The sequence below is a fragment of the Oncorhynchus mykiss genome, chromosome 16 (assembly GCF_013265735.2).
Source record: "Oncorhynchus mykiss isolate Arlee chromosome 16, USDA_OmykA_1.1, whole genome shotgun sequence".
In the NCBI taxonomy this organism is placed as follows: domain Eukaryota; kingdom Metazoa; phylum Chordata; class Actinopteri; order Salmoniformes; family Salmonidae; genus Oncorhynchus; species Oncorhynchus mykiss.
In genome coordinates, this window is record NC_048580.1 from 52,719,369 (window position 1) to 52,744,760 (window position 25,392).

The window sequence follows — 25,392 nt, forward strand, 5'->3', positions numbered from 1 at the left end:
TAGCCCGGTTAGCCAATGTGCAGGAGCACTGGTTGGTCGGCCCAATTGAGGTAGTATGTACATGAATGTATAGTTAAAGTGACTATGCATATGTGATAAACGGTGAGTAGCAGCAGCGTAAAAAGTAGGGTTGGGGGAGGCACACAATGCAAATAGTCAGGGTAGCCATTTGATTACCTGTTCAGGAGTCTTATTGCTTGGGGATAAAAACTGTTGAGAAGCCTTTTTGTCCTATACTTGGCACTCCGGTACCGCTTGTCATGCGGTAGTAGAGAGAACAGTCTATGAATGGGGTGGCTGGGGTCTTTGACTATTTTTAGGGCCTTCCTCTGACACTGCCTGGTATAGAGGTCCTGGATGGCAGGCAGCTTAGCCCCAGTGATGTACTGGACCGTACGCACTACCCCCTGTAGTGCCTTGTGGTCAGAGGCGAGCAATTGCCGTACCAGGCAGTGATGCAACCATTCAGGATGCTCTCGATGTTGCAGCTGTAGAACCTTTTGAGGATCTCAGGACCCATGCCAATTTTTTTTCGTTTCCTGAGGGGGAATAGTCTTTGTCGTGCCCTCTTCACGACTGTCTTAGTGTGTTTGGACCATTCTAGTTTGTTGTTGATGTGGACACCAAGGAACTTGAAGCTCTCAACCTGCTCCACTACAGCCCCATGAAATGAGAATGGGAGCGTGCTCCGTCCTCCTTTTCCTGTAGTCCACAATCATCTCCTTAGTCTTGGTTATGTTGAGGGATAGGTTGTTATTCTGGCACCACCAGTCCAGGTCTCTGACCTCCCTATAGGCTGTCTCGTTGTTGTCGGTGATCAGGCCTACCACTGTTGTGTCGTCTGCAAACTTAATGATGGTGTTGGAGTCGTGCCTGGCCATGCAGTCGTGGTGAACAAGGAGTACAGGAGGGGACTGAGCATGCACCCCTGTGGAGCTCCAGTGTTGAGGATCAGCGTGGCAGATTGTCTTTTTGTCTCATTGTCTTGAGTTTTGGGAGCATCATATCTCCTTTCCACATGATCTTCTCTCCCTTTGGCATTGACCCCATCCTCGTTGTTTGGTTCTTCTAGGATCTCCGATTCTTGCTCCATGTTCTCATACTGACTACCTTCTGTATCCTGAAAACGGGGATGAAACGCATAGACCTGTTCTGTCAGGGATTTTTGTCTGAGGTCTTGGGTGCTTGCAACTGGGTTAACTCCTTGGGACCAGATGGCTTCCTCCTCATCAGTCTGCTGAAGTTTCATCCCCATCTCCACGTTCTGTGTTTGACGTTCTTTTTCAAGCAGGCTGTTTCCTCTCTTCCAAGGTCTCATGTGCCACAGGTAGGTCATTCATTAACATCAACATATTGTGATGGAGCACTCTGATGCCCTTGGCACCATTCTCCTTTTCCACCTTGTAGACTGGTCCTTCCCAATTTTCTCTACCACCCTGCCTCCCAGTAGGCCTGCAATTTGCCCGGTCCTCCTCTCTCTGACATATTCTTCACCAAGATTCTGTCTCCAGGTTGGAGGGCCACTGCCTTTGCACCATGGTCGTAGTGTCTTGTGCTTTTAGCAGAGGACTTTTGACTGTTTTCAGATGCAACTCGGTAAGCTTCCTACCTTTTGGTGGCCCAGTTCTGAGCATAGACTGGGTGTGACACCTGTTCATCAGTCTGATTGAGGCCAAACAACCGGTCAATGGGCAGTCGAGGTGGCTGGCCAAAGAGAAGGAAGTGTGGTGACAAGCCTGTTGCTTCGTTACGAGTGCAGTTGTTTTCATGTACGATATGAGGTAAGTGGTCTTTCCATTGTGATTCATTTTCTTCAGTAAGAGTGCGAAGCATCTGTAGCAGCGTACGATTAATCTTTTCCACTAGGTTTCCCTGAGGAGGATCTAGCGTTGTGCGGGAGTGGCCGACCCCTGCCAGCTCCTGAAGTCTTCCAAAGAGTTTGTTTTCAAATTCCCAGCCTTGATCGCCTCTTGAGGATATCCGGTTTTCTCTGCTGCTGTCTTTGCAGACTTGTTGCGGGTGGCGTAGGTCTGTGTAAACCTTGTGAAATTATCGACTGATACTAAAATGTATTCATACCCCCCCTCCCCTCCCCCCCCCCCCCCCCCCACACACACACACACACACGTAGAACAGTATTTTGAGACCAACTCAAAGGGAGCAATTGATGTGAGCTTGCCCATTGGAGCTTTCCGTGGCACATTTGGTATTTTTTTGCTTGATGCAACTACAGTTCTTTGTGACATAGTCCTCAACTTCTTGTTGAATAAATGGCCAATAAAATTGCTCTCTCGCCAGGTGAGTAACCTTATCTGCACTCACATGCCCCATGTCATTATGTAGGTGTTTCAACACAGTGGCCTTGAATGTTCTTCAACGTGATGTTCTTGTCTTCTTGTGATGACTAACCAACCTTTCTGTCAAGGATTCCATTCTTAGTCTGCAGTTTGGTACACTCATGCAGCAAGCGTTTGGCTCTCACACACAGTTGCCTTTTCTCTGTGTCTTTTGGTTGTCGCCTCTTTAACATAGCCATCTCAAGGCAACTCCAATATAAAATGTTTTTTCTGAAATTTGCCGGGATGTCACATGTCCTACTTATGAGGAACACTTGTAACAACTTAAGCACTACAAAACTTATATTCGATCAAATAAACCTCATGTAGAAAAAAAGCCATTAATTGACCTCCATACAATTTTTTATTTTAAAATTTAACCTTTATTTAACTAATTCTTATTTACAATGACGGCCTACCCCGGCCAAACCCAGACGACGCTGGGCCAATTGTGCACCACCCTATGGGACTCCCAAGCACAGCCGGATGTGATGCAGCCTGGACTCAAACCGAAGCCTATACATCCTGAGTGGATAATGTATTGCCGGCTGCGTAAAATGCATTTGGATGGTAAGATAAACGACTCAATATTGCCATCTGTCGGCTTTTGTTCTATAAGTTAGCCAGCTAACTTGCCTAAGTGTTCTGAAACAACTTTTTTGTTGTTAAAATGTAATCATTAAATGGGCATGGTCTCATTGACTCAACAACCAAAAACACATCTAAGTTTAGCTTTCTTAATGAACCAGAAAATCAATAGTCGTTTCTGGTGGTTCATCAAAGTTAGCTGGCTAACCCATTGATCCTGCTCTGTAGTATACCCCTCTGTCCAGTGTGAGACGGAAAATAGATTCCACATTACCTAATAGAAGCTTAATATACTGTTTAAGAGAAACCAGACTCCTTACCCTTTCTCTGGTACCCCACCTAGGGCAAGTTCAGTCATGCAGCAATTCTTGGAGAGGGCGGTTTAGCTGTGGTTGTTTTGAAGGTGCAATTAGGTTTTATCTTGGTAGGTTTGGGTCTTGATGATCCCTGTTTGGATTCTACTGGGGTGACACTACAAGTTCAAAGGTACCCTGGAATGACAACCTGACCATCCTTCATGACTGTTAAAATTCTAATTATAGCTGGTAAACAATTCTGAAACCAAAGCTTCTAACTGGATGCAAGTCTCCTAACCATAATTATGGACAGTCGGTTGATGCTTTCTTCCTTAGTCTCAGGAAATGCAGGATAGGCCTTCCTGTATAACACACAGTTTTCAGTGTAGGATGTCCTGGCTGTGAGAGTACACTACATACATTAGATTTATGTCAAACCAAACAAAAGGCATAATTTGTGGAGCCTGAATGACGACTGTCTCTGGTCAAATTGATTTCCTAGCCTCCTCCTAGCTGGCTCTGCTGGAATGCAGCACAGAATTATTATTATCATGAGCAGCACTGTGGAATTTCACCATGTCTCCCTTTTCTAAATGCTTTCAGCTTTCAAAAAAATGTGCAACGTGTCCAAGAACTGTGCTTCCAGCAAACAGAGTACGGTAACTAAATTGGAAAGGAATCTGCCGGGAACAGGAGTCTGAATATATTTAGGGAAGATTTCACATAGGGACTTGGGCCTCACAATACAATGAGGAGGCTGTGCAAGATCATGCATATGAGTATTGCATGCCAAACTGTTCAGTTGTAGTTTTAGCACAAGCTAAACCCAATATGGAGCAATTCACTGTAAAGGACTCAAAATGTCAATGTTTCAATTGTCTGTTCCTATCAAATAGGAATAGCAATATATAACACATTTTACAGTAATACAACATTACTGTGGTTGTGATATGGATTAACCGCAATCCTCAATAATGTATCTTCATTGTTTGTCACGGGCCCTTTGTCCGTCATTGCTCCTATCTTCAGTTAATGTTTTCACGGCTTTAAGGCCTAGATGTGCTGAAGTCGGCATAAGCATACTTGAAATATCTGTCCTTCCTCATCCACTGAAAGAGATGTTTGAGATAAGAGTAAATTAGATCAAATGTTTTAATCTATCATGGTGTTCTGTAATGGGACAGCTGTGGTTAATGATGGGACTGAGGGACAACCAACTCCCCGGGGGGGGCTGCTAAAAGCTCCAGCGCCTTGTTCCTGTCGTTGCCTTCTTTTCTCCTCCGGGTTTTATTTTTGGCTACTGACCTTGACAGGAGCCTATCCTTTCCTGCTTCCTCCAGCCAAACACATACGCCTTCCACTACATCAGGAGTGTGCTGTTGAAATAGTGTTGTCCTTCTCACTAGATTGTACATTCTCTTCAACAGGTTTCTCTTTGCTTTCTTTTCGGAGTGTTTTAACTTGTTTGGAAGCGTTAATGGGTAAGTAACTTGTGTCTTTTGCTTTGCAGGTCTTTCTTTAAGAGGAAAGCAGGGAAAAGAGCAGACTCTGTTTAAAAGAAGAGTGGTTTAAAAAGAAAAGGATCGAACACAGACCCCTGTAAAACTCATTGCCTTCCATAGGCTACTGTGGCTAAACCAATCGCAGGACAGGCTCACTGTGTTTAACAGTGTCTGTCTGTACACTGGAAGGGCCTTCATGCCTACATCAACCATGCAGTGAGGGTGAGCTGGCAGTGTGCCCCCTCTCTCCATGCTGGCTTTGGGCCTAGAGCAGGGGAGAGGTGGAGGGGAAGTTGGATCCCCCTCAGAATCACTCCTGTTTCAGTACGACTTCAACTGCAATACCAGTCCAAACCATTTATAGAGCCTTTGCAATCTCTTACAACAGACACTACAAACATTTTCCAATTAGACAGGATGATCCACAACAATGGTGAACTGAATGTGGGTGTTGTGTTGGAAGTTAAGTTGACCAAACACCTACCTCTGTCAGTGGATGACCATGGAGAGAGCCTGCCCCCAGGGAATTTCTATACCTCAAGGGGCTTCTGGCGGAGGCTGGAGGGAGACGAGTTGTTCTGGGAAATACCTCAGCAGAGCCTCAGAGTCATCTATCTCCCTCACCTTTGACCATGTCCAGCTGAACACCTGACCAGAGACAACACATATGAGGATGTCAAGCTGTCTCCTACTATGTGTCTCCCCATTGTGCATCCCCGACCCTGGACCATGGCACAGAGACAGAACCCTCTCACCCCAAAGTTAGTAATGACAGCTGTTACAGGAAATGTGAAACAATTAGTATAATATATATATATTTTTAAACATGCTTTAATCTTTCATTAACACCTTGTCTCCTGTATCGCAGCTTCCTCCCAAGCCTCTCACGTTGCGGGTGGAGAGGAAGGACTCACTGGCAGCGACACAATCCTCACCTACAGAAGCCCCCCCTAGACCTGCCTTACCAAAGCGACCCACAACCATCCATAAAACACACAGACTGCCTCAGGTAAACACACACAAGCATTTCATAAGCGTTTTCTACAAAGTGGAAATTGTATTTCCTCAAACTACTACGGCGGTTGTATGTAATTTTGACTCAGAGTGGGAAAAGCATGCTATTAGGTGGATTGGTCTGTTTGCATGACCACACATAAAGAAGCCAAGCTAGTGTTGTAGGCCTACACTCCGTTGTCAATTTGGAGATGTCTGAGCTTCCTGTGTGCTTGGCTCTGGATCCAGGTCACTCATTCTACTACTCAACTTGAAACTTGACTGATGGCCCTATCCAATCCAAACCAAACCAGTGCCCATTAGAAAACAACATTTTTCAGTGCAACAAGGAAGTGTGCTTAAATAACATTTATTGATTGGCCACAATTTTATTACTAGTTTAAGTGGCCAGACATGATTTTTATTTGTATCAGATCAATATATCTGTGTGTGTGTGTGTGTGTGTGTGTGTGTGTGTGTGTGTGTGTGTGTGTGTGTGGTTTCCGTGATGCAGTATGTCAACAAGATTCATGTGATCTTCGACACCAAGCGAGTGAAGAGCCAGGGAGGTTCAGCGCGTGGTATGACAATTATTACCCTTCAACTTGTCTAGAAGATGTAGATAAACTACTCACTGTAAAGACCCGTAGTTTTGAGATACATTACATCACTGTTACAAATACAGTACAAAGACACTGTCAGTCTCCTAGGATGTCTCTTTCTTTCATCCCTTTATTACACTCCTGTCTCGCTTTTTCTCTGTGTCTATGTATCTCGCATGCGCACACTCACTTTCTCTCTCACTCTCTGAACAGAGGAGACCAGTGGAACTGAGACCAGTGGAACTGAAACTGAACCCAGAGGACAACACTAAAGGTACTACTATAGCATTGACCTGCTACTTGTCAAATTGTCATTCATATTTAAAGTGAAATTTCACTCCCAAATAAATGTTTGGCAGACATTTTAAGAATGTTGAGTTCAATCAATGTCCCACGCCGTCTACACTCATATAGATCCATCCATTTTCCATTTACATTTGATCACATTCTATTACCATTTAATTAAAGAGAGTTCCCAATCAGATTCACTTATTAGGTATTTTGAAAAATGTTCACTGTCTCCACCAGGAGGGTCCAGGCGCTCGGTCTATGTCCAGTCCACGCTGAAGCGGAGGCCAGTCTACCACTCCCTGGAGAGGGACCTGATCCAGCTCCAGCAACAGCAGCTCTTTCAGTTCTTTGTGGTGGTGTCACTCCGGAAGAGTTCCCCGGGAAACACCTACACCCCTGAGATCACGCAACAGTTTCCCAACAAGGTTATTGTCAATTGAAACCAATTAAAGCCAACCTCTTTCAGATGGGGGCAACAGAGCTAGGCGAATAGACCCACTTACACATTTTTGTATAGGGGAAATACTGCTTGATGTACCATGGACGGGCTCAGCTCAAAGGAAACCCCAGAATGTTTCGTTTTTTTAGTTACCATTGTACTATTGTTTCTGTTTTGCTGGCCGGGGAATAAAATTAGACGCTCTGTATCTTTATCCTTTCTTAACCGCTATTGTTTGAGAAGTCTTCTCGTCACTCCCGTGAAGCCGACGACCGGCTGAAGGCCATTCCCATGTTCTGCTTCCCAGACTCTCAGGACTGGCGGCCTTCTGGACACCTGCACAGGTAAGCTTCTGTTACATTCACATTATGGTCACAGTATGTAGCAGTGGTGTTACAATAAGGGTATTCATGTAATATAAATATGCATACAACCACTTAATATGAGCATTGGAACAGGTAAAACATTTCAAAAGTAGCTACGTTTTTGTAATAATTACTGTGCTAAAATGAAGTTATTATATGATGATGTAAGAATTAACTCCAAGACATGTCCAATGAAAGGGAGATTATCTAGTGATTCAGACAAAGAGGAACATGATTGCAGTTCATATGCCATGCTTTGCCTTTTCCCCCAAGGAGACTGCACAAGAACACTGCTTAACTATATCACTTTGTGCATCCCTGTCCTATTGTCTATGCTTTTATCCGTCTTTGTAGTGAAACCTTCCCTTTTGTCTTGACGGGAGAGGATGGCAGCCGGTGCTTTTGTTACTGTCGTAAGATCCTGGTGAGTGTGTGTGAATGAGTCATTACGTTGTGTGTGAGGACTAGGCAGTAAAGTGCTTACGCAACATCTCTAAGGGATATACCACAGTCATAGGCCGTAAAACCTCTGAATCAGTGACCCAAACTAAATAATTTACTATTTGTCCACGTGTTAAATCCATGACTGTACATTTAATGTTAGATTTGTGTGTTTTAAATGTATTGCGCTGTTGTTTATTTTGACTATTTTATGGTCTGGACTGAGTGTTTGTTTACCCCTGGAATGCCAGCGTTGATACAGCGTTGCAATAACATTGTTGATACTGAATGGCAGGGTTGGTTTTCATGCTGATTTCTGTGTTTATTTGTGACTTTTAGCCAAGAGGAAAGGGGAAAAGACTGCCTGAAGTTCACTGCATTGTAAGCAGGCTGGGCTGCTTCAACCTGTTTGCTAAGGTAACCAGCAGTGTGATTAAACTCTTCATATAATTAAGCAATAAGGCGTGTGGTGTGGTGTGTGTATATGTAATATTCAGCAAAAAAAATAAACATGCTCACTGTCAACTGCGTTTATTTTGAGCAAACTTGACATGTGTAAATATTTCTATGAAACTAAAAAGATTCAACAACTGAGACATAAACTGAACAAGTTCCACAGACATGTGACTAACAGAAATGTAATAATGTGTCCCTGAACAAAGGGGGGGGGGGGGGTCAAAATCAAAAGTAACTGTCAGGATCTGGTGTGGCCACAAGCTGCATTAAGTACTGCAGTGCATCTCCTTCCCATGCACTGCACCAGATTTGCCAGTTCTTGCTGTGAGATGTTACCCCACTCTTCCACCAAGGCACCTACCTGCAAGTTCCCGGACATTTCTGGGGGGAATGGCCCTAGCCCTCACCCTCAGATCCAACAGGTCCGAGAGGTGCTTAAATGGGATTGAGATCTTCGCTGGCCATGGCAGAACACTGACATTCCTGTCTTGCAGGAAATCACGCACAGAACGAGCAGTATGGCTGGTGGCATTGTCAGGAATGAGCCTGCAGGAAGGGTACCTCATGAGGGAGGAGGATGTCTCCCCTGTAATGCACAGCGTTGAGATTGCCTGCAATGACAAGAAGCTCAGTCCAATGATGCTGTGACACACCGCCCCAGACCATGACGGACCCTCCACCTCCAAATCGATCCCGCTCCAGAGTACAGGCCTCGGTGTAACGCTAATTCCTTCGACGATAAATGCGAATGCGACCATCACCCCATGTGAGACAAAACCGTGACTCGTCAGTGAAGAGCACTTTTTTCCAGTCCTGTCTGGTCCAGCAACGGTGGGTTTGTGCCCATAGGCAACGTTGTTGCCAGTGATGTCTGGTGAGGACTTGCCTTACAACAGGCCTACAAGCCCTCAGTCCAGCCTCTCACAGCCTATTGTGGACAGTCGGAGCACTAATGGAGTGATTTGCGTTCCTGGTGTAACTAGGGTAGTTGTTGTTGCCATTCTGTACCTGTCCCGTAGGTGTGAATTTCAGATGTACCGATCCTATGCAGGTGTTGTTACACGTGGTCTGCCACTGCGAGGACGATCAGCTGTCCGTCCTGTCTCCCTGTAGCGCTGTCTTAGGCGTCTCACAGTACGGACATTGCAATTTATTGCCCTGGCCACATCTGCAGTCCTCATGCCTCCTTGCAGCATGCATAAGGCACATTCACGCAGATGAGCAGGGACCCTGGGCATCTTTCTTTTGGTGTTTTTCAGTCAGTAGAAAGGCCTCTTTAGTGTTAATACCTGTGACCTTAATTGCCTACCATCTGTAAGCTGTTCATGTCTTAACGACCGTTCCACAGGCGCATGTTCATGGTTCATTGAACAAGCATGGGAAACAGTGTTTAAACCCTTTACAATGGAGATCTGTGAAGTTATTTGGAATTTTATGAATCATCTTTGAAAGACAGGGTCCTGAAAAAGGGACGTTTCTTGTTTTGTTGAGTTTATATATATATGTGTGTGTGTATATACCTTTATCTAACTAGGCGAGTCAGTTAAGAACAAATTCTTATTTCCAATGACGGCCTAGGAACAGTGTTCAGGGGTAGCACGACAGATTTGTACCTTGTCAGCTCGGGGATTCGATCTAGCAACCTTTCGATTGCTGGCCCAACGCTCTAACCACTAGGCTACCTGCCATATATTACTGTTCTTATGCACACGCAACGCTGTGTGCCTCGATACAGCCATTGCCTTGGTATTTTGGCCATATGCAGTGCATTCGGGAAAGTATTCAGAGCCCTTCCCTTTTTCCACATTGTTACGATACTGCCTTATTCTAAAATGGATGAAACAAATAATACTCAATCTACACAATACCCCATATTGACAAATCAAATACAGGTTTTTAGAAATGTTTGCAAATGTATAATTTATTTTTATTTTTAAGTATACCTTATTTACATTATCATTCAGACCCTTTGCTATGAGACTCGAAATTGTGCTCAGGTGCATCCTGTTTCCATTGATCATCCTTGAGATGTCCACCTGTGGTAAATTCAATTGATTGGACATGATTTGGAAAGGCACACACTTGTCCGTATAAGGTCCCACAGTTGACAGTGCACGTCAGAGCAAAAACCAAGCCATGAGGGCGAAGGAATTGTTCGTTGAGCTCCGAGGCAGGATTGTGTCAAGGCATGGATCTGGGAAAGGGTACCAAAATATTTCTGTGGCATTGGAGGTCCCCAATAACACAGTGGCCTCCATTATTCTTAAATGGAAGAAGTTAGGAACCACCAAGACTCTTCCTAGCAGGCTGCCAGGTAAAACTGAGCAATCGGGGAGAAGGGCCTTGGTTAGGAGATTACCAAGAACCCAACGGTCACTGAGAAAGCTCTAGAGTTCCTCTGTGGAGATGGGAGAACCTTCCAGAAGAACAACCATCTCTATAGCACTCCACCAATCAGCCCATTATGGTAGTGGCCAGCTGGAAGCCACTCCTCAATAAAAGCCACATGACGGCACTCTTGGAGTTTGCCAGAAGGCACCTAAAGACTCTCGAAACATGAGAAACAAGATTCTCTGTTCTGATGAAACCAAGATTGAACTCTTTGGCCTGAATGCCAAGCGTCACGTCTGGAGGAAACCTGGCACAATCCCTATGGTGAAGCATGGTGGTGGTAGCATTGTGCTGTGGGGAGGTTTTTCAGCGGCAGGGACTGGAAGACTAGTCAGGATCAAGGGAAAGATGAACTGAGCAAAGTACACTGAGTCAGAACTGTACAATTGAAAACCACAACTGTCATGAGTGTCTGTCTGTCTGTCATGTGTGAGTTATGATCAATAAAAATACTTATATCTGCCTGTCTCCTCCCTATGTCACATGACAGTTAAATCAAAAACCTGCTCCAGAGCACTCAGGACCTCAGACTGGGGTGAACTCTCACCTTCCAACAGGACAACAACAGTAAGACAACGCAGGAGTGGCTTCAGGACAGCCAAGACAATGTAGGAGTGGCTTCGGGACAAGTCTCTGAGAGGCCAGGCCAGAGCCCGGACTTGAACCCGATCGAACATCTCTGGAGAGACCTGACATAGCTTGAGAGGATCTGCAGAGAAAAATGGGAGAAACTCCCCAAATACAGGTGTGCCAAGCTTGTAGTGTCAAGAAGACTCGAGGCTGTAATTGCTGCCAACAGTGCTTCAACAAAGTACTGCGTAAAGGGTCTGAATACTTACGTGAATATATATTTCAATTTTTTATATACATTTGCAAAAATGTCTAAACTGTTTTTGTTTTGTCATTATGGGGTATTGTGTGTAGATTTTGGGGGGTGGTAACATAACAAAATGTGGAAAAAGTCGAGGGGTCTGAATGCTTTCCGAATGCACTGTAGCACAAACCCCTGAGGTTCCTTACTGCTATTATAAACTGGTTACCAAAGTAATTAAAACCATGGCTTTCAGCCAATCAGCATTAAGGGCTCAAACCAGTTTATAAAATACATTTTAGCCTGCTTGTACACATAGATTCAAAGGGTTCAAACTAAAGTCTATTAAAATGTCTTAGCAAATCAGAATGGTGTGTTTTGAGAATGATAATCTATCAATTTTAGGATTGTTATGTTCCACCCATTTTCGAGTCGTGTGAAATTATTGTAAATAAAAGTTTTGTTCATAGACAATGAAGCAAGCAGCTAGTATGTTATGTAATCCTGGTGTAGTCCCTTGTTGATACTTGTCATCAGGATATTCTTTGTGTTTAGGGGTGTAGTTATGGAGTTATATACTGTAGGCTTGTCACGAAGGCAACATTTTACAAACTATACGATACCAGGCCAAGTATCACAGTACCGAGTAGTATTGCGATACTACGGTGTAAAAATAAACTCTGGCCTAGCTCTTTCTAAACGTTCTCCAAAAACCTAAATTCACACTTATATTCAATGTTTTGAATAGAACTTCACACTGTTCAGTGTACAGTTCCAGTCAAAAGTTTGGACACCTCCTCATTTCTCTTTATTTTTAGCAAAGGGAAATGACGGTCCATCATTACTTTAAGACATGAAGGTCAGTCAATCCAGAACATTTGAAGAACTTTGAAGAACATGTTTTCTTAAAGTTCTGTTGTTAAAAACCATCAAGCACTATGATGAAACTGTCTCATGAGGACCGCCACAGGAAAGGAAGACCCAGATTTACCTCTGCTGCAGAGGATAAGTTCATTAGAGTTAACTGCAACTCAGAAATCGGCAACTAACTGCACCTCCAGATTGCAGCTCAAATAAAGCTCAAGTAACAGACACATCTCAACATCAACTGTTCAGAGGAGACCGCGTGAATCAAGCCTTCATGTTTGAATTGTTGCAAAGAAACCACTACTAAAGGACACTAATAAGAAGCAGAGACTTGCTTGGGCCAAGAAACACGGGCAATGGACATTAGACCGGTGGAAATCTGTCCTTTGGTCTGATGATTCCAAATGTGAGATTTTTTGTTCCAACCTCCGTGTCTGTGAGACACAGAGTAGGTGAACTGATGATCTCTGCATGTGTGGTACCCACCATGAAGCATGGAGGAGGAGCTGTGGTGGTGTGGGGGTGCCTTGCTGGTGACACTGTCAGTGATTTGTTTAGAATTCAAGGCACACTTAACCAGCATGGCTACCACAGCATTCTGCAGCGATACGCCATCCCATCTGGTTTGCGCTTAGTGGTACAATAATTTGTTTTTCAACAGGACAATGACCCAAAACACACCTCCAGGCAGTGCAAGGGCTATTTGACCAAGAAGGAGAATGATGGAGTACTACATCAGCTTATTAAAGAGCAGCGATCCTATCGAGCAGTGTGCGGATTTCTTATTTTTTCTCATCTTGTTCAACTGTTACCGTGCGCCTGCAGAGGAGATGGCTCAGATGTTCGAGTGCCTTTTTGAATTTTGAAAACGTTAGGCACCAAACAGAATTGAAGGAACACCAGAAAGAAATATATTTTTGATATAGTTTACTTACATTAGGCCTGAATGAATCCTACCTTTTGAAGCACATCTCATGAGTAGTAAAGTTTTCCTTTCTTCCTGTGCCAATCAAATTTGCCTAAACCTACTGTCATGTTACCAGGTTGTTAGCTGTTGTTAGGTAACATGACTGAAAACGTTGTTTGTTATCAAACCAATAATTAGCGACTCTGGATTAGTTTCAAACGGCCTGTGACATGGTTTGTGAAATTATATAAAATGCGTGTGAATCCCAATAGAAAGAAAAAAACATGTCCAGTAATATGGGTCATTAAAAAAAATATATATATATATAAATGGTTTAGGCTAGAGACAAGCTGTTTTCTTTGCTGTAAAGTTGCAATCAATTGTCACAAAGCAGTGCTCCATTTTCCCTCTGACACTGAGAGGCTGATGACAGTGACCTTGCCTAGTCTACTTAGACTGGTCTGTGCTCTTGGTTATAACAGGCGACGAAATTATACAATGTGTCAACATTGCTCGCTTTGCGCGCTGCTCCAATGTTACAAATGTAACAACTGAAGACTCGTCTGGGTCTGTATCCCCCTCGCTATCACTGCTAAATTATATATTTTTTTTTAAATGACGGCGGAATAGACACGCATGAAGAGTGGACAGAGAGAAGCAGGTGAGGAACTGATAGGGGATGCGGCTGGCTGATTACAGCTGCCACACGTGATATGCACATGAAAGTGAAGTGGATATTATTGGACCTGCACAAACAACAGACTAGTGGATGCTTCAGTTCAAACATTTTAGAAAAAAATCAGTAGTATCATATGAAACGGTACTACGGTATTCTAAAATGTTGGTATCGTGACGTTTTTGTACTGTGATATTACAGTGGTAACGGTATACCATGCAACACTAATATACTGTGTGTGTGTTTTCAGATCTTGGAGGAGGTAGAGAGGCGCAGGGAGATCTGTCCAGCCCTGGTGTCCCCCTTCATGCGTAGCGTCTTGGAGGCTCCTTTTCCCGCCTCTGGACGCACCATCACACTCAGGAGCTTCCTCCCAGGCTCAGGAAATGAGGTAACACAATCACACCACTAAGAGGACCTCTAGTAGTCCATGTAAAGAGTAACTACAGGGGGAGATGGGGCAAAAGTCTGTCCTCTCCTCCGTGACCCAGAAACTGCAAAGTGGTCGCCGTATGTAGGAGAGTGTCAATTCATTAATAGGCGAACAGAGGAGTGTCTTCCTCTTCTCGATAGCCTCCTCCCGCCGAGGAAGCACAAGTGAATTCTCCCGGCGGCTAGCCTGTAAATGTTTCAAAATACGCAACAACCTCTTTGAATCAGCTGTTTTCGTGAAGGAGAAAAGCATGTACACATTTGAAAACGATACACTACTTATCCTTTTACATATTAAATGTTTTGCACAACTAGCAACATTTTTACTACTTTACACATTTATTTTGGGATTCAACCCCTGCAAACCAAATTTGCATGATGACGTGCTAGTGGAGGAGAGTCCCATTTCATACAAGCACATTTGTTTCCTCACCTCCTCGATTACATTTGACCTTTTTCAAAAGTAGGCAAGGATTCGAGCAAAACAAATAAAAAATCTCCCAGGGAGTTCGGAGAAGTAACAAGAGGAAGTGACAACGTTTAGTTAAGTTCCTACCTCTTTATTGCAGACACTATGTCAACAACATCTGCAATCATGTGCAATGTCTCTGCCCAGAAATCAACTATTGTTGTAAGAGTTTTATTTGGTCAAATAACTGAGCAATAGCCAACCTGTGTGTTTGTGTGTCGGTGTGTGTGTGTTTGGGTGTGTACTTGTGTGATCAGGTGCTGATGCTGTTCCGGCCGGTAGACTCAAGGCTGGAGCATGTGGACTTTGAGAGCCTGCTGCAGTGCCTGAGCGTTGGGAGACCCCTACAGGTATTTGCCTCTCTGCTACTGGAGAGGAGGGTCATCTTTATTGCTGACAAACTCAGGTGAGGAGTTTCCTCTAGTACACACAGGTTTACTGTCGTCTCCAGCTCGGCTTGGGAGACAGTAGGAGGGCAGGAACAGCAAAGCACTGGTCCAGGGTGGAATGTATTGTGTGCTTTGCTCTCCTGTTGGTTGGTGTAAATGTACATAGTATTATACGTATGGACTCCATATATTAAATTGTTCACCTTTATTTAACTAGGCAAGTCAGTTAAGAACAAATTCTTATTTTCAATGACGGCCTAGGAACAGTGGGTTAACTGCCTGTTCAGGGGCAGAACGACAGATTTGTACCTTGTCAGCTCGGGGGTTTGAAGTTGCAACCTTTTGGTTACTAGTCCAACGCTCTAACCACCAGGCTACCCTACCTTGACATGCGTTGTCTGTAAAGTGGGTGCCTCTTCTCAGGAGTTGATCATCTCTTCATCCCTCTCTCTTCTCTTCAGTGTGCTGTCTCGTTGTGGCCATGCCGCGCTGGCGCTGCTCTACCCGTTCACCTGGCAGCATACATTTGTGCCTGTGCTGCCCGCTAGCATGCTAGACATCAGCTGCTCTCCCACTCCCTTCCTCATGGGGGCGCTGGCGCCCTGCCTTTCCAAACTTCTGGAGCTGCCCATAGAGGAGGTCTGATTCCCAGTGGCTAATCAGAATTGATGAGCAAGTACCCGACTGACTAGTTCCTTGATATAGGATTAGGGTTACTTACAATTCTGTTGCGCACAGTTGTTTACCAGAATTAAAGGTAGACTCCGCGATATGATGTAGATGCAGAAAGTAAACCGCATAGGGGGTCAATTTTCACAACAACTACGAGAGGTTAAGCGCAAGGTTCAACTTCTCCGCTGTTTTGGTCCTGTGGCTACCACACTGTTTCAGCGTGATGTTGGCGAACCATTGCAATTGTCTGCATCATTTCCAATCCCCCATATTTTTGGGGTAAATATATATATCCATACACGCATGCATATATATACACCTATATACATACACATACCTATATAGACATACATACTTTTTAAAATAATATACCTTTATTATTATTCCCAGCAAACCCTACCGCCGATCCCCCAATTGAAGTAAACTAATAAACACTTCTGCTTCTACCTTCAATCCATACATTTTATACACATTTTACAGACACAAGTCTACTTTACAATAGTTCTATAGGTAAATAATTTGTCCATTTTATTTTCAGGGATGAAATTCCTACCGAAGAATTGACAATGTCAGCGGTCTGGTTGAAAATGCTTCTGTAGGAGAAGATGAGGATCTTCCGCGGGATTGGCCAAGACGTGTGCAAATGATGTCACGGATATAGATATGTACTTGAATCGATCAGAACATAACGGTGTTTGGCACATAGGCCGACAGTCTTAGATATAGGGCTCGGGTTGAGACAGGACCATACTCTTCGTATTGCCCTAAAAGCACTCCATGGCAGAAGGAAGTGTGACTGTAATTGGAGGAAAACTGGACATTTGCATTTATGTGCGAACACATTTCGATGAAGACTTGACATGGCAGAAGAAAGGCAGGAGCAACACCATGTACTTATGAGATTTATACAAAATATTTCAGCTACAAAACTAACCCGTGCCTATTTCTGTTTTTGCTGTTAATTTTTTAAATGTTTGGTTTTAATCAAGTGTTTTGAGTGTTTGCGCTCAGTATTATGGATATAGTTATTTTTAAATTTAGTTTTGAACTTGTCTAGTTGGAGAAAAATAAGGTAGGCTACTCTTTTTACCCTTCAGCTCTCTGTTACAAAACAATGTAAGAATAATTATATTGTGTGCATGATTGTAACTTTAAATATGACATCAGTTTTTAAACTGAGGTTAATGTATGTTTTCCCTGACATTTTGATGTCCTTGACAATTGTTCCAAGTAATGTTTGGATCATTAAGATAATACATTATATTGACATTTCTAACAGATTTTGAATAGCTCAATTCTGTATAGCTCATTCTGTAACAAAATGTTTTGTTTACAATGTTTAGCTACTCTTATGCATTGTTCGCATTGTGAACTTAATGTGACATTGTATGAACCTGTTTGAATACCTTAGCAATTTGATATGACAGATGAAAGCGCTTCACAAAGTTTGATAAAAACATGTTCCCATGTGGGTTTAGAAAGCCATAAAAAGCCATAAACAGAGAACCAGAAACTAGTCACACCTCAATCCTTTTGACTGAAGTACTCAGTTTTTTCACAATTACTGATATTTAATCCTAGTAAGAATTCCCTGTTTTAGGTCAGTTACGATCACCACTTTATTTAAAAAATGTGAAATGTCATAATAATAGTAGAGAGAATGATTTATTTCAGCTTTTATTTATTTCATCACATTCCAAGTGGGTCAGAAGTTGACATACACTCAATTAGTAGCATTGCCTTTAAATTGTTTAACTTCGGTCAAATGTTTCGGGTAGCCTTCCATAAGCTTCCCACAATAAGTTGGGTGAATTTTGGCCCATTTCTCCTGACAGAGCTGGTGTAACTGAGTCAGGTTTGTAGGCCTCCTTGCTCGCACACACTTTTTCAGTTCTGCCCACAAATTTTCTAAAGGATTGAGGTCAGGGCTTTGTGATGGCCACTCCAATACCTTGACTTTGTTGTCCTTAAGCCATTTTGCCACAACTTTGGAAGTGTGCTTTGGGTCATTGTTCATTTGGAAGACCCATTTGCTACCAAGCTTTAACTTCCTGACTGATGTCTTGAGGTGTTGCTTCAATATATCCACATAATTTTCCTACCTCGTGATGCCATCTATTTTGTGAAGTGCACCAGTCCCTCCTGCAGCAAAGCACCCCCAAAACATGATGCTGCCACCCCCATGTTTCTTGTTTGGGATGGTATTTTTCGGCTTGCAAGCCTCCCCCTTTTTCCTCCAAACATAACGATGGTCATTATGGCCAAACAGTTCTATTTTTATATCATCAGACGAGAGGACATTTATCCAAAAAGTACCATCTTTCTCCCCATGTGCAGTTGCAAACCGTATCCTGTCTTTTTTATTGCGGTTTTGGAGCAGTGGCTTCTTCCTTGCTGAGCGGCCTTTCAGGTTATGTGGATATAGGATTCGTTTTACTGTGGGTATAGATACTTTTGTACCTGTTTCCTCCAGCATCTTCACAAGGTCCTTTGCTGTTGTTCTGGGATTGATTTGCACTTTTCGCACCAAAGTACGTTCATCTCTAGGAGACAGAACACATCTCCTTCCTGAGCGGTTTGACGCCTGTGTGGTCCCATAGTGTTTCTACTTGCATACTATTGTTTGTACAGATGAACATGGTACCTTCAGGCATTTGGAAATTGCTCCCAAGGATGAACCAGACTTGTGGAGGTCTACATTTTTTTCTGAGGTCTTGGCTGATTTCTTTTGATTTTCCCATGATGTCAAGCAATGAGGCACTGAGTGTAAAGGTAGGCCTTGAAATACATCCACAGGTACACCTCCAATAGGCTAATTGACATCATTTGAGTCGATCAGAAGCTTCTAAAGCCATGTCATTTTCTGGAATTTTCCAGAAAGCTGTTTAAAGGCACAGTCAACTTAGTGTATGTAAACTTCTGACGCACTGGAATAGTGATTCAGTGAAATAATCTAAACAATTGTTGGAAAAATGACTTGTCATGCACAAAGTAGATGTCCTAACTGACTTGCCAAAACTATAGTTTGTTAACAAGAAATTTGTGGAGTGGTTGAAAAGCAAGTTTTAATGACTCGAACCTAAGTGTATGTAAACTTCTGACTTCAGCTATATATATATATATATATATATATATATATATACACACACACACACATATCTCAGTACAACTCAAAAGTTTAGATACACCTACTCATTCAAGGGTTTTTCTTTAGTTTTGCTATTTTCTACATTGTAGAATAATCATGTAGTAACCAAAAGTGTTCAACAAATCTAAATATATTTGAGATTCTTCAAAGTAGCCATCCCTTTGCCTGACAGCTTTGCACACTTTTGGCTTTCTCTCAACCAGTTTCATGAGGAATGGTTTTCCAACAGTCTTGAAAGAGTTCCCACATATGCTGAGCACTTGTTGGCTGTTTTTCCTTCACTCTGTGGTCCAACTCATCCCAAACCATCTCAATTGAGTTGAGGTCGGCTGATTGTGGAGGCCAGGTCATCTGATGCAGCACTCCATTACTCTCTTTGGTCAAATAGCTCTTACACAGCCTGGAGATGTGTTTTAGGTCATTGTCCTCTTGAAAAACAAATGATAGTCCCAGTAAGCACAAACCAGATGGGATGGCGTATCGCTGCTGAATACTGTGGTAGCCATGCTGGTTAAGTGTGCCTTGAATTCTAAACAAATCACTGACAGTGTCACCAGAAAAGCAGCACCACACCATCACACCTCCTCCTACATGCTCCATGGTGGGAACCACACATGCAGAGATCATCAGTTCACCTACTCTGCGTCTCACAAAGACACTGAGGTTGGAACCAAAAATCTCACATTTGGACTCATCAAACCAAAGGACAGATTTCCACTGGTCTAATGTCCATTTTTCATGTTTCTTGGTCTAAGCAAGTCTCTTCTTCTCATTGGTGTCCTTTAGTAGTGGTTTCTTTGCAACAATTTGACCATGATTGCCTGATTCACTCAGTCTCCTCTGAAGAGTTGCTGTTGAGACGTGTCTGTTACTTGAACTCTGAAGCATTATTTGTTGGGCTGCAATTTATGAGGCTGGTAACTCTAATTAACTTGTCCTCTGCAGCAGAGGTAACTATGGGTCTTTCTTTCCTGTGACTGTCCTCATGAGAGCCAGTTTCATCATAGTGCTTGATGTTTTTTGTGACTGCACTTGAAGAAACTTTAAAAGTTCTTGAAATGTTCTGCATTGGCTGACCTTTATGTCTTAAAGTAATGATGGACTGTTGTTTCTCTTTGCTTATTTTAGCTGTTATTTCCATAATATGGACTTGGTATTTTACCAAATAGGGCCATCTTCTAACACTACTGATTGGCTCAAATGCATAGAGAAGGAAATAAATTCCACAAATTAACTTTTAACAAGGCACACCTGTTAAGTGAAATGCATTTCAGGTGACTACCTCGAAGCTGGTTGAGAGAATGCCAAGCGTGTGCAAAGCTGTCATCAAGGCAAATATAAAATACATTTAGATTTTTTTCACACTTTTGGTTACTACATGATTCCATGTTTTATTTCATAGTGTTGATGTCTTCACTATTATTCTACAATGTAGAAAATAGTAAAAAAATTTAAAAAATGAATGAGTCGGTGTGTCCAAACTTTTGACTGGTACTATGTATATGTATTTAAAAAATTGCAAGTGAAATGTCCACCATACATTTTATTTAAATAAATGTGCTCGTACTAAATGTGAGTGTGGTATTCATTCATGTCTCCACTACTGTCACCAATAACATATTTTTATATTTTATTTCCTAATGGCATTCTAATTTTGTGTTAATTAGTCCTAATGACCTGAACCAGGGTTTCCCAAACTCTGCACATTTTGGTTTTTGGCATAGCAGTACACAGTTGATTTCAAGTAAACATCAATCTTTTATCATTTGAATCAGCATTGTAATGTTAGGGCAAAAACCAAAACGTGCACCTCTTGGGGTCCTGAGGACAGAATTTGGGAAACACTGACCTAAATAAACTATTACATAATAAACACTTACTTCAGGATGCAAATGAGATATTATTACTAGCTAGCTATGTTGCATATGAAAAACTAATTTAGATAAATAACTACTCCAGGGCGTATGGAGCGCTGTAAAACCAAAGGCCACCATCAAACGCCAATGGAAAATATGTTCAGCCTCCCGGAAGACAGCAGGAGCGAATGGCCACAGATAGAACAATGAGACAGATCTTTCACCGGATGTATAAATGTGATGCATACTTTTGGCGTTTCCACTCATTACCAAATATGGAATTTGATTGATTTTGGCCGACATTGTGCAAAATTTCTCATCGATGAAACATTTGATCTCGATACAGTTTTCTGTTCCCAAAACTAGAATATGTTATGAACAGAGTGGACTAAGTTTAGTAGACTTTACCTTTGCAAAAGTTTTTAAAAAATCGTCATTTAAAAGGAGTGCAAAGGCGAATTTAGTTATTGCACACGCGCACTTCAGAGGTGGCGTTCCCTAACGGAAATGTGCAGATATAGGCTAGAACGCGCCAATAGGATCTTGCAAGCTCGTGTTAAGCTCGGCCCACATCCTTGCTTGTTCTCCCCTCTATGACAAATTTGTTCCCATTGAAAACGGCAGACTGTGGGCTATCTTGATTTAGTTATAAAAATCTTCGGGCCGGCCACGTTGTTAGGATTCCACAAATTAGCACAGCCACAAAGTTAAAATGGGCTGTATCGTAAAAAAATCATGAAAACGAACATTTGCTTTTTGATCATAATTTAAGGTTGGGGTTGATGTTGGCAGAGGTGTTAGGTTTGAAATGATAAGACAAATTATATAAATGGCGGGGTTTATGACTTTGTGGCTGTGGTAACTAGTGACGACCGCGTTGTTTTGCTGCTAAAACAACTAGCTAGTTAGCGGTGCTAGCTAGTAAACAAACAACTGAACTGAATATGTCTGGAACTTCATCAGTAGCTGGTGAAGTATTTGTAGACGCCCTTCCGTATTTTGACCAGGGTTATGATGCAGCTGGCGTCAGAGAGGCGGTAAGTATCTGCTCTATAGGCATAGTTATCAGTTGCTGACTAACGTTCGCTAGTCTAGCTATAGTTAGCTAGCAGGCAAGTAACTGACATAGTTAGTGCAATCAGGGATCCTTAGAACGTCCCTTACCTAAACCTTAATAATTTCACATGTCAACTTTATTGGGATGGCAACAGTGAATGTACTGCTGGTGTACCATAACACTATCGGTGTGATCAAAGCGTAAGAGCGCCTACTAAGTGACTAAAATATCAACTTAAAATGGGGTGACGTCCCAAGGACCTATGATATACATGAGTAAGCCATGGAAGCAAAGTAACGTCACCGTGGCTACTGTCAATAAAAAAGTATTATCTTGCTAATCTGGTCGTGTTAGAATCATGCCTCAAGCAACCGCCATCATCGGCTAACGTACAATAACATACAGTTGCTAGCTAGCCAGGTCACCCCTCAAAGAGGTACGAGTCTAGCTAGTTACTGTAGTACTATGCTGACTGTTCATATGTATTCATTTCCATACACAGGCTGCAGCCTTGGTAGAAGAGGAGACTCGCAGATACAGACCTACAAAGAACTATCTCAGTTATATACCCACACCTGATTTCACTACCTTTGAAGTAAGTATCACTTACACGTTCCACATTCTATTAAAACAAAAAGCCATAAATGAATATGCACATAAAGTCATGCTGTAATATGCTTATGGATTTTGACTGTCAACTGTGATGCTCTACAATTACATTATGTGAAGCAAATACTAATGCTTATATATCACCCATCAGACTGAAATCATGAGGAACGAGTTTGAGAGGCTAGCAGCCCGGCAGCCTCTGGAACTTCTCAGCATGAAGAGGTCAACCCAGTCTACTCTTTTGCACATAGCAAAAAAAGTCCTGTTAAAAAATATTGCTAACATTCAATCACACATTCAGTTCGAAAGGGATGCATTTAAACCCTCGTTGTCCTGAGTGTATACCCAACTGTTTTATTTTTCACCTGTGCAGATATGAGCTTCCTGCTCCATCGTCAGGGCAGAAGAATGACATCACTGCATGGCAGGATTGTGTGAACAACTCCATGGCTCAGCTGGAGCATCAGGCAGTGCGCATTGAGAATCTGGAACTCATGGCACACTATGGCACCAACGCATGGAAGGTCTACAATGAGTGAGTCAGTGGCTGCTGCCTGGGCACAGTAGAGCTCTTCATTTATCTTAAAGTCCAGGAAAGAGTCACAGAGGAAAACCAAACTGATTTGATTTAACAAATGGGGCTCGATTAGTGATTTAAATCGGACAGGAAAGAATATCCTTGTTTTTTTTGTTTTTTTTTAACACATGCTTGTCCTGAGGAGTAAAGTATAGGTTCACAGGAACTTTTTGACATTGCCTTAATATTGGTCATTATTTCACTCTACAGTAACCTGGCCTTTATGATTGAATTGGCTCAAAAGGAACTACAGAAATGTAGGTAAGTAAATGGTGTGAAGACATTCTGTTACGATTTACAAGTCATGTATCACATTCATGGTTAGCTTGTTTAGTTTTAGTTTTGGAAAGAGTCTGACACAAACTGTCAACAAGCTTCTGCATAATGTTTTTTTTTAACAGCCTTTTCTGTTTGTGTGTTATTTTTTGCAGAAAGCAGATTCAGGACTTGAACTGGCAACGAAAGAATGATCAGCTTGCAGGCGGGGCCAAGCTGAGAGAGCTGGAGTCAAAGTCAGTTCTGTAAATGTTGTATTTTTCATTACTGTTCTCTAAATGTGGTATGATTGTCAATGATTTTTAAATCCTTGCTATCTCTCATTACAGTTGGGTGTCCCTCGTAAGTAAGAACTATGAGATTGAACGTGCCATCGTCCAGTTGGAGAATGAAGTTGGAAAGCTCAAACAGCAACAGGGTGATGAGAACAAGGAAAATATTCGACAGGACTTCTAGAACTCAAGCATTGTGCGAGACCCCTTCTACAAAAAATAAAATGTTAAGCTTGCAGCTGAGAACCAACATGAAAAGAAAAGGACTCTCCAAACTTTCAGAAGAACATATTTGCCTTGGCTCCAGAGTTTCTTTACATTAGTGTCAGACAGTGACCATTCAAAAACCATGGGCCGTGTAAAGAACTTTTTCATTGTACCTCGAGATCACTTAAGAAGTGAACTCTGGTCAATTTTTAAATGTTTGTCAATTTAAGTAGTTCTAAAGTGAGGTAGAGTTAAGCATAACTAATGATGCTGTCTACCAAATTCACATGATTTCTTCCCATATAGACAAGCACAAAAACATGCTAGCATGTTTAGAACATTTGTGATACAATAAGTTTTTGTACATGTAATATTTTAATTTTTTAAAATAGAATTATAATAAAATGATGTTGAAACATGTGTGTTTGTTCATGGATTGGTTATGTCTACTGTCAAAAGTACTACCAACTGATGGGCCCTGATTCTTGCCTGTAAAAAGCCTGTCAGTGAATATTAACCAAGTTGAAAATGAGAAGCTATAGAGCCCCACAGTGGAGGTGTCATAATACCAATGAAACCTGGCGGTCAAACGGAATTGGTTCCAATTGTAATTTCACCATAATTTTTTCCCAATAGGGATTTTAGAAACACTTATAAGGGATGTGTTTCGTGTAGGATTACCCTGGTGTGATTATTTAATAACCATGTAAATCTCAAACAAGGTGACTTATCAGCATTTTCAGCTCTATTTACTCTCGATTCAAAAATGCTAATTAGCATGGAAGTAGACATGCAAAACTACAAATCCCAGCAAGCTCCTGCATGTCCTTTCTGACACCTTTGCTGACGGATAATGTGTCAATTTAAAACTTGCACAAGACAGTTCATAGAATTGTCAATTTAAAGAAATGTAGCCAATTTATTCATTACTCAATTTAGTTAATCCAGAGATTCTTACTTTTGCCTCGATTCAGCAGTTTTGTCCAGATTATCATGGCATTTGTAGTTTTTATGATAGCCACATTAGCGTTTCATTTTTGGGGGTTAAATACAGGCAAATAAATTGATAAAAGTCTCCTTGTCCTAGAGAGACCTACACGGTTATCAAAACGTCACGCCAGTGTAAGCCTATATGAAACAGACCTTTTTTAGTGTTTCTAAAATCCCCTATGGGAAAATGAATGGTGGGAAAATGATTGGAACCATATCCCTGATTGACCGCTAGGTATTATGACTCATACTGTGATACTCTATTGCAGAATTCCCTGCTGTCATATGACAATGAGTCAGGCCTACTATTTTTTTTTGCGTGACTAAACTAAGCAAATGCAAAAAAAATTGTGCATGAGATTAGATTTTTATTTTAATATTTCAAATGTTTTGGAAATGTAAAGCATTACTTTGATATTATCCAAACATTAAAATGTCCTGTCATTTTGGGTCCTACGAATTATTTTGGAATGTTTA

At 42.0% G+C, this 25,392-nt stretch overlaps 2 protein-coding genes across 2 annotated transcripts; both read left to right on the forward strand.

The window, feature by feature from the left end:
- Nucleotides 1-868: 868 nt before the first annotated feature.
- On the forward strand, nt 869-16,675 carry LOC110492255 (DENN domain-containing protein 2C). Its single transcript, XM_036947208.1, has 13 exons — nt 869-2,906; nt 4,731-5,483; nt 5,591-5,731; nt 6,230-6,296; nt 6,531-6,591; nt 6,846-7,033; nt 7,291-7,391; nt 7,767-7,836; nt 8,193-8,270; nt 14,212-14,352; nt 15,120-15,268; nt 15,713-15,890; nt 16,462-16,675. Exons 7-13 carry the CDS (start codon nt 7,339-7,341, stop codon nt 16,465-16,467), a joined length of 675 nt encoding a protein of 224 aa, XP_036803103.1. The 5' UTR covers nt 869-2,906; nt 4,731-5,483; nt 5,591-5,731; nt 6,230-6,296; nt 6,531-6,591; nt 6,846-7,033; nt 7,291-7,338; the 3' UTR covers nt 16,468-16,675.
- Nucleotides 16,676-21,521: 4,846 nt separating this feature from the next.
- Nucleotides 21,522-24,345, forward strand: LOC110492257 (pre-mRNA-splicing factor SPF27). Its single transcript, XM_021566423.2, has 7 exons — nt 21,522-21,964; nt 22,487-22,579; nt 22,745-22,815; nt 22,967-23,128; nt 23,381-23,431; nt 23,602-23,682; nt 23,776-24,345. The coding sequence occupies exons 1-7, from the start codon at nt 21,872-21,874 to the stop codon at nt 23,900-23,902; spliced, it is 678 nt and encodes a 225-aa protein (XP_021422098.1). The 5' UTR covers nt 21,522-21,871; the 3' UTR covers nt 23,903-24,345.
- Nucleotides 24,346-25,392: the final 1,047 nt, after the last annotated feature.

Coding starts and splice junctions, on each gene's coding strand:
- LOC110492255 (XM_036947208.1), top strand. CDS start 7,339: ATGTTCTGCTTCCCAGACTCTCAGGACTGGCGGCCTTCTGGACACCTG. Junction 14,353..15,119: donor TCCCAGGCTCAGGAAATGAG/GTAACACAATCA, acceptor TTGTGTGATCAG/GTGCTGATGCTGTTCCGGCC. Junction 15,269..15,712: donor TTTATTGCTGACAAACTCAG/GTGAGGAGTTTC, acceptor TCTTCTCTTCAG/TGTGCTGTCTCGTTGTGGCC.
- LOC110492257 (XM_021566423.2), top strand. CDS start 21,872: ATGTCTGGAACTTCATCAGTAGCTGGTGAAGTATTTGTAGACGCCCTT. Junction 22,816..22,966: donor GAACTTCTCAGCATGAAGAG/GTCAACCCAGTC, acceptor TCACCTGTGCAG/ATATGAGCTTCCTGCTCCAT. Junction 23,129..23,380: donor GCATGGAAGGTCTACAATGA/GTGAGTCAGTGG, acceptor TTCACTCTACAG/TAACCTGGCCTTTATGATTG.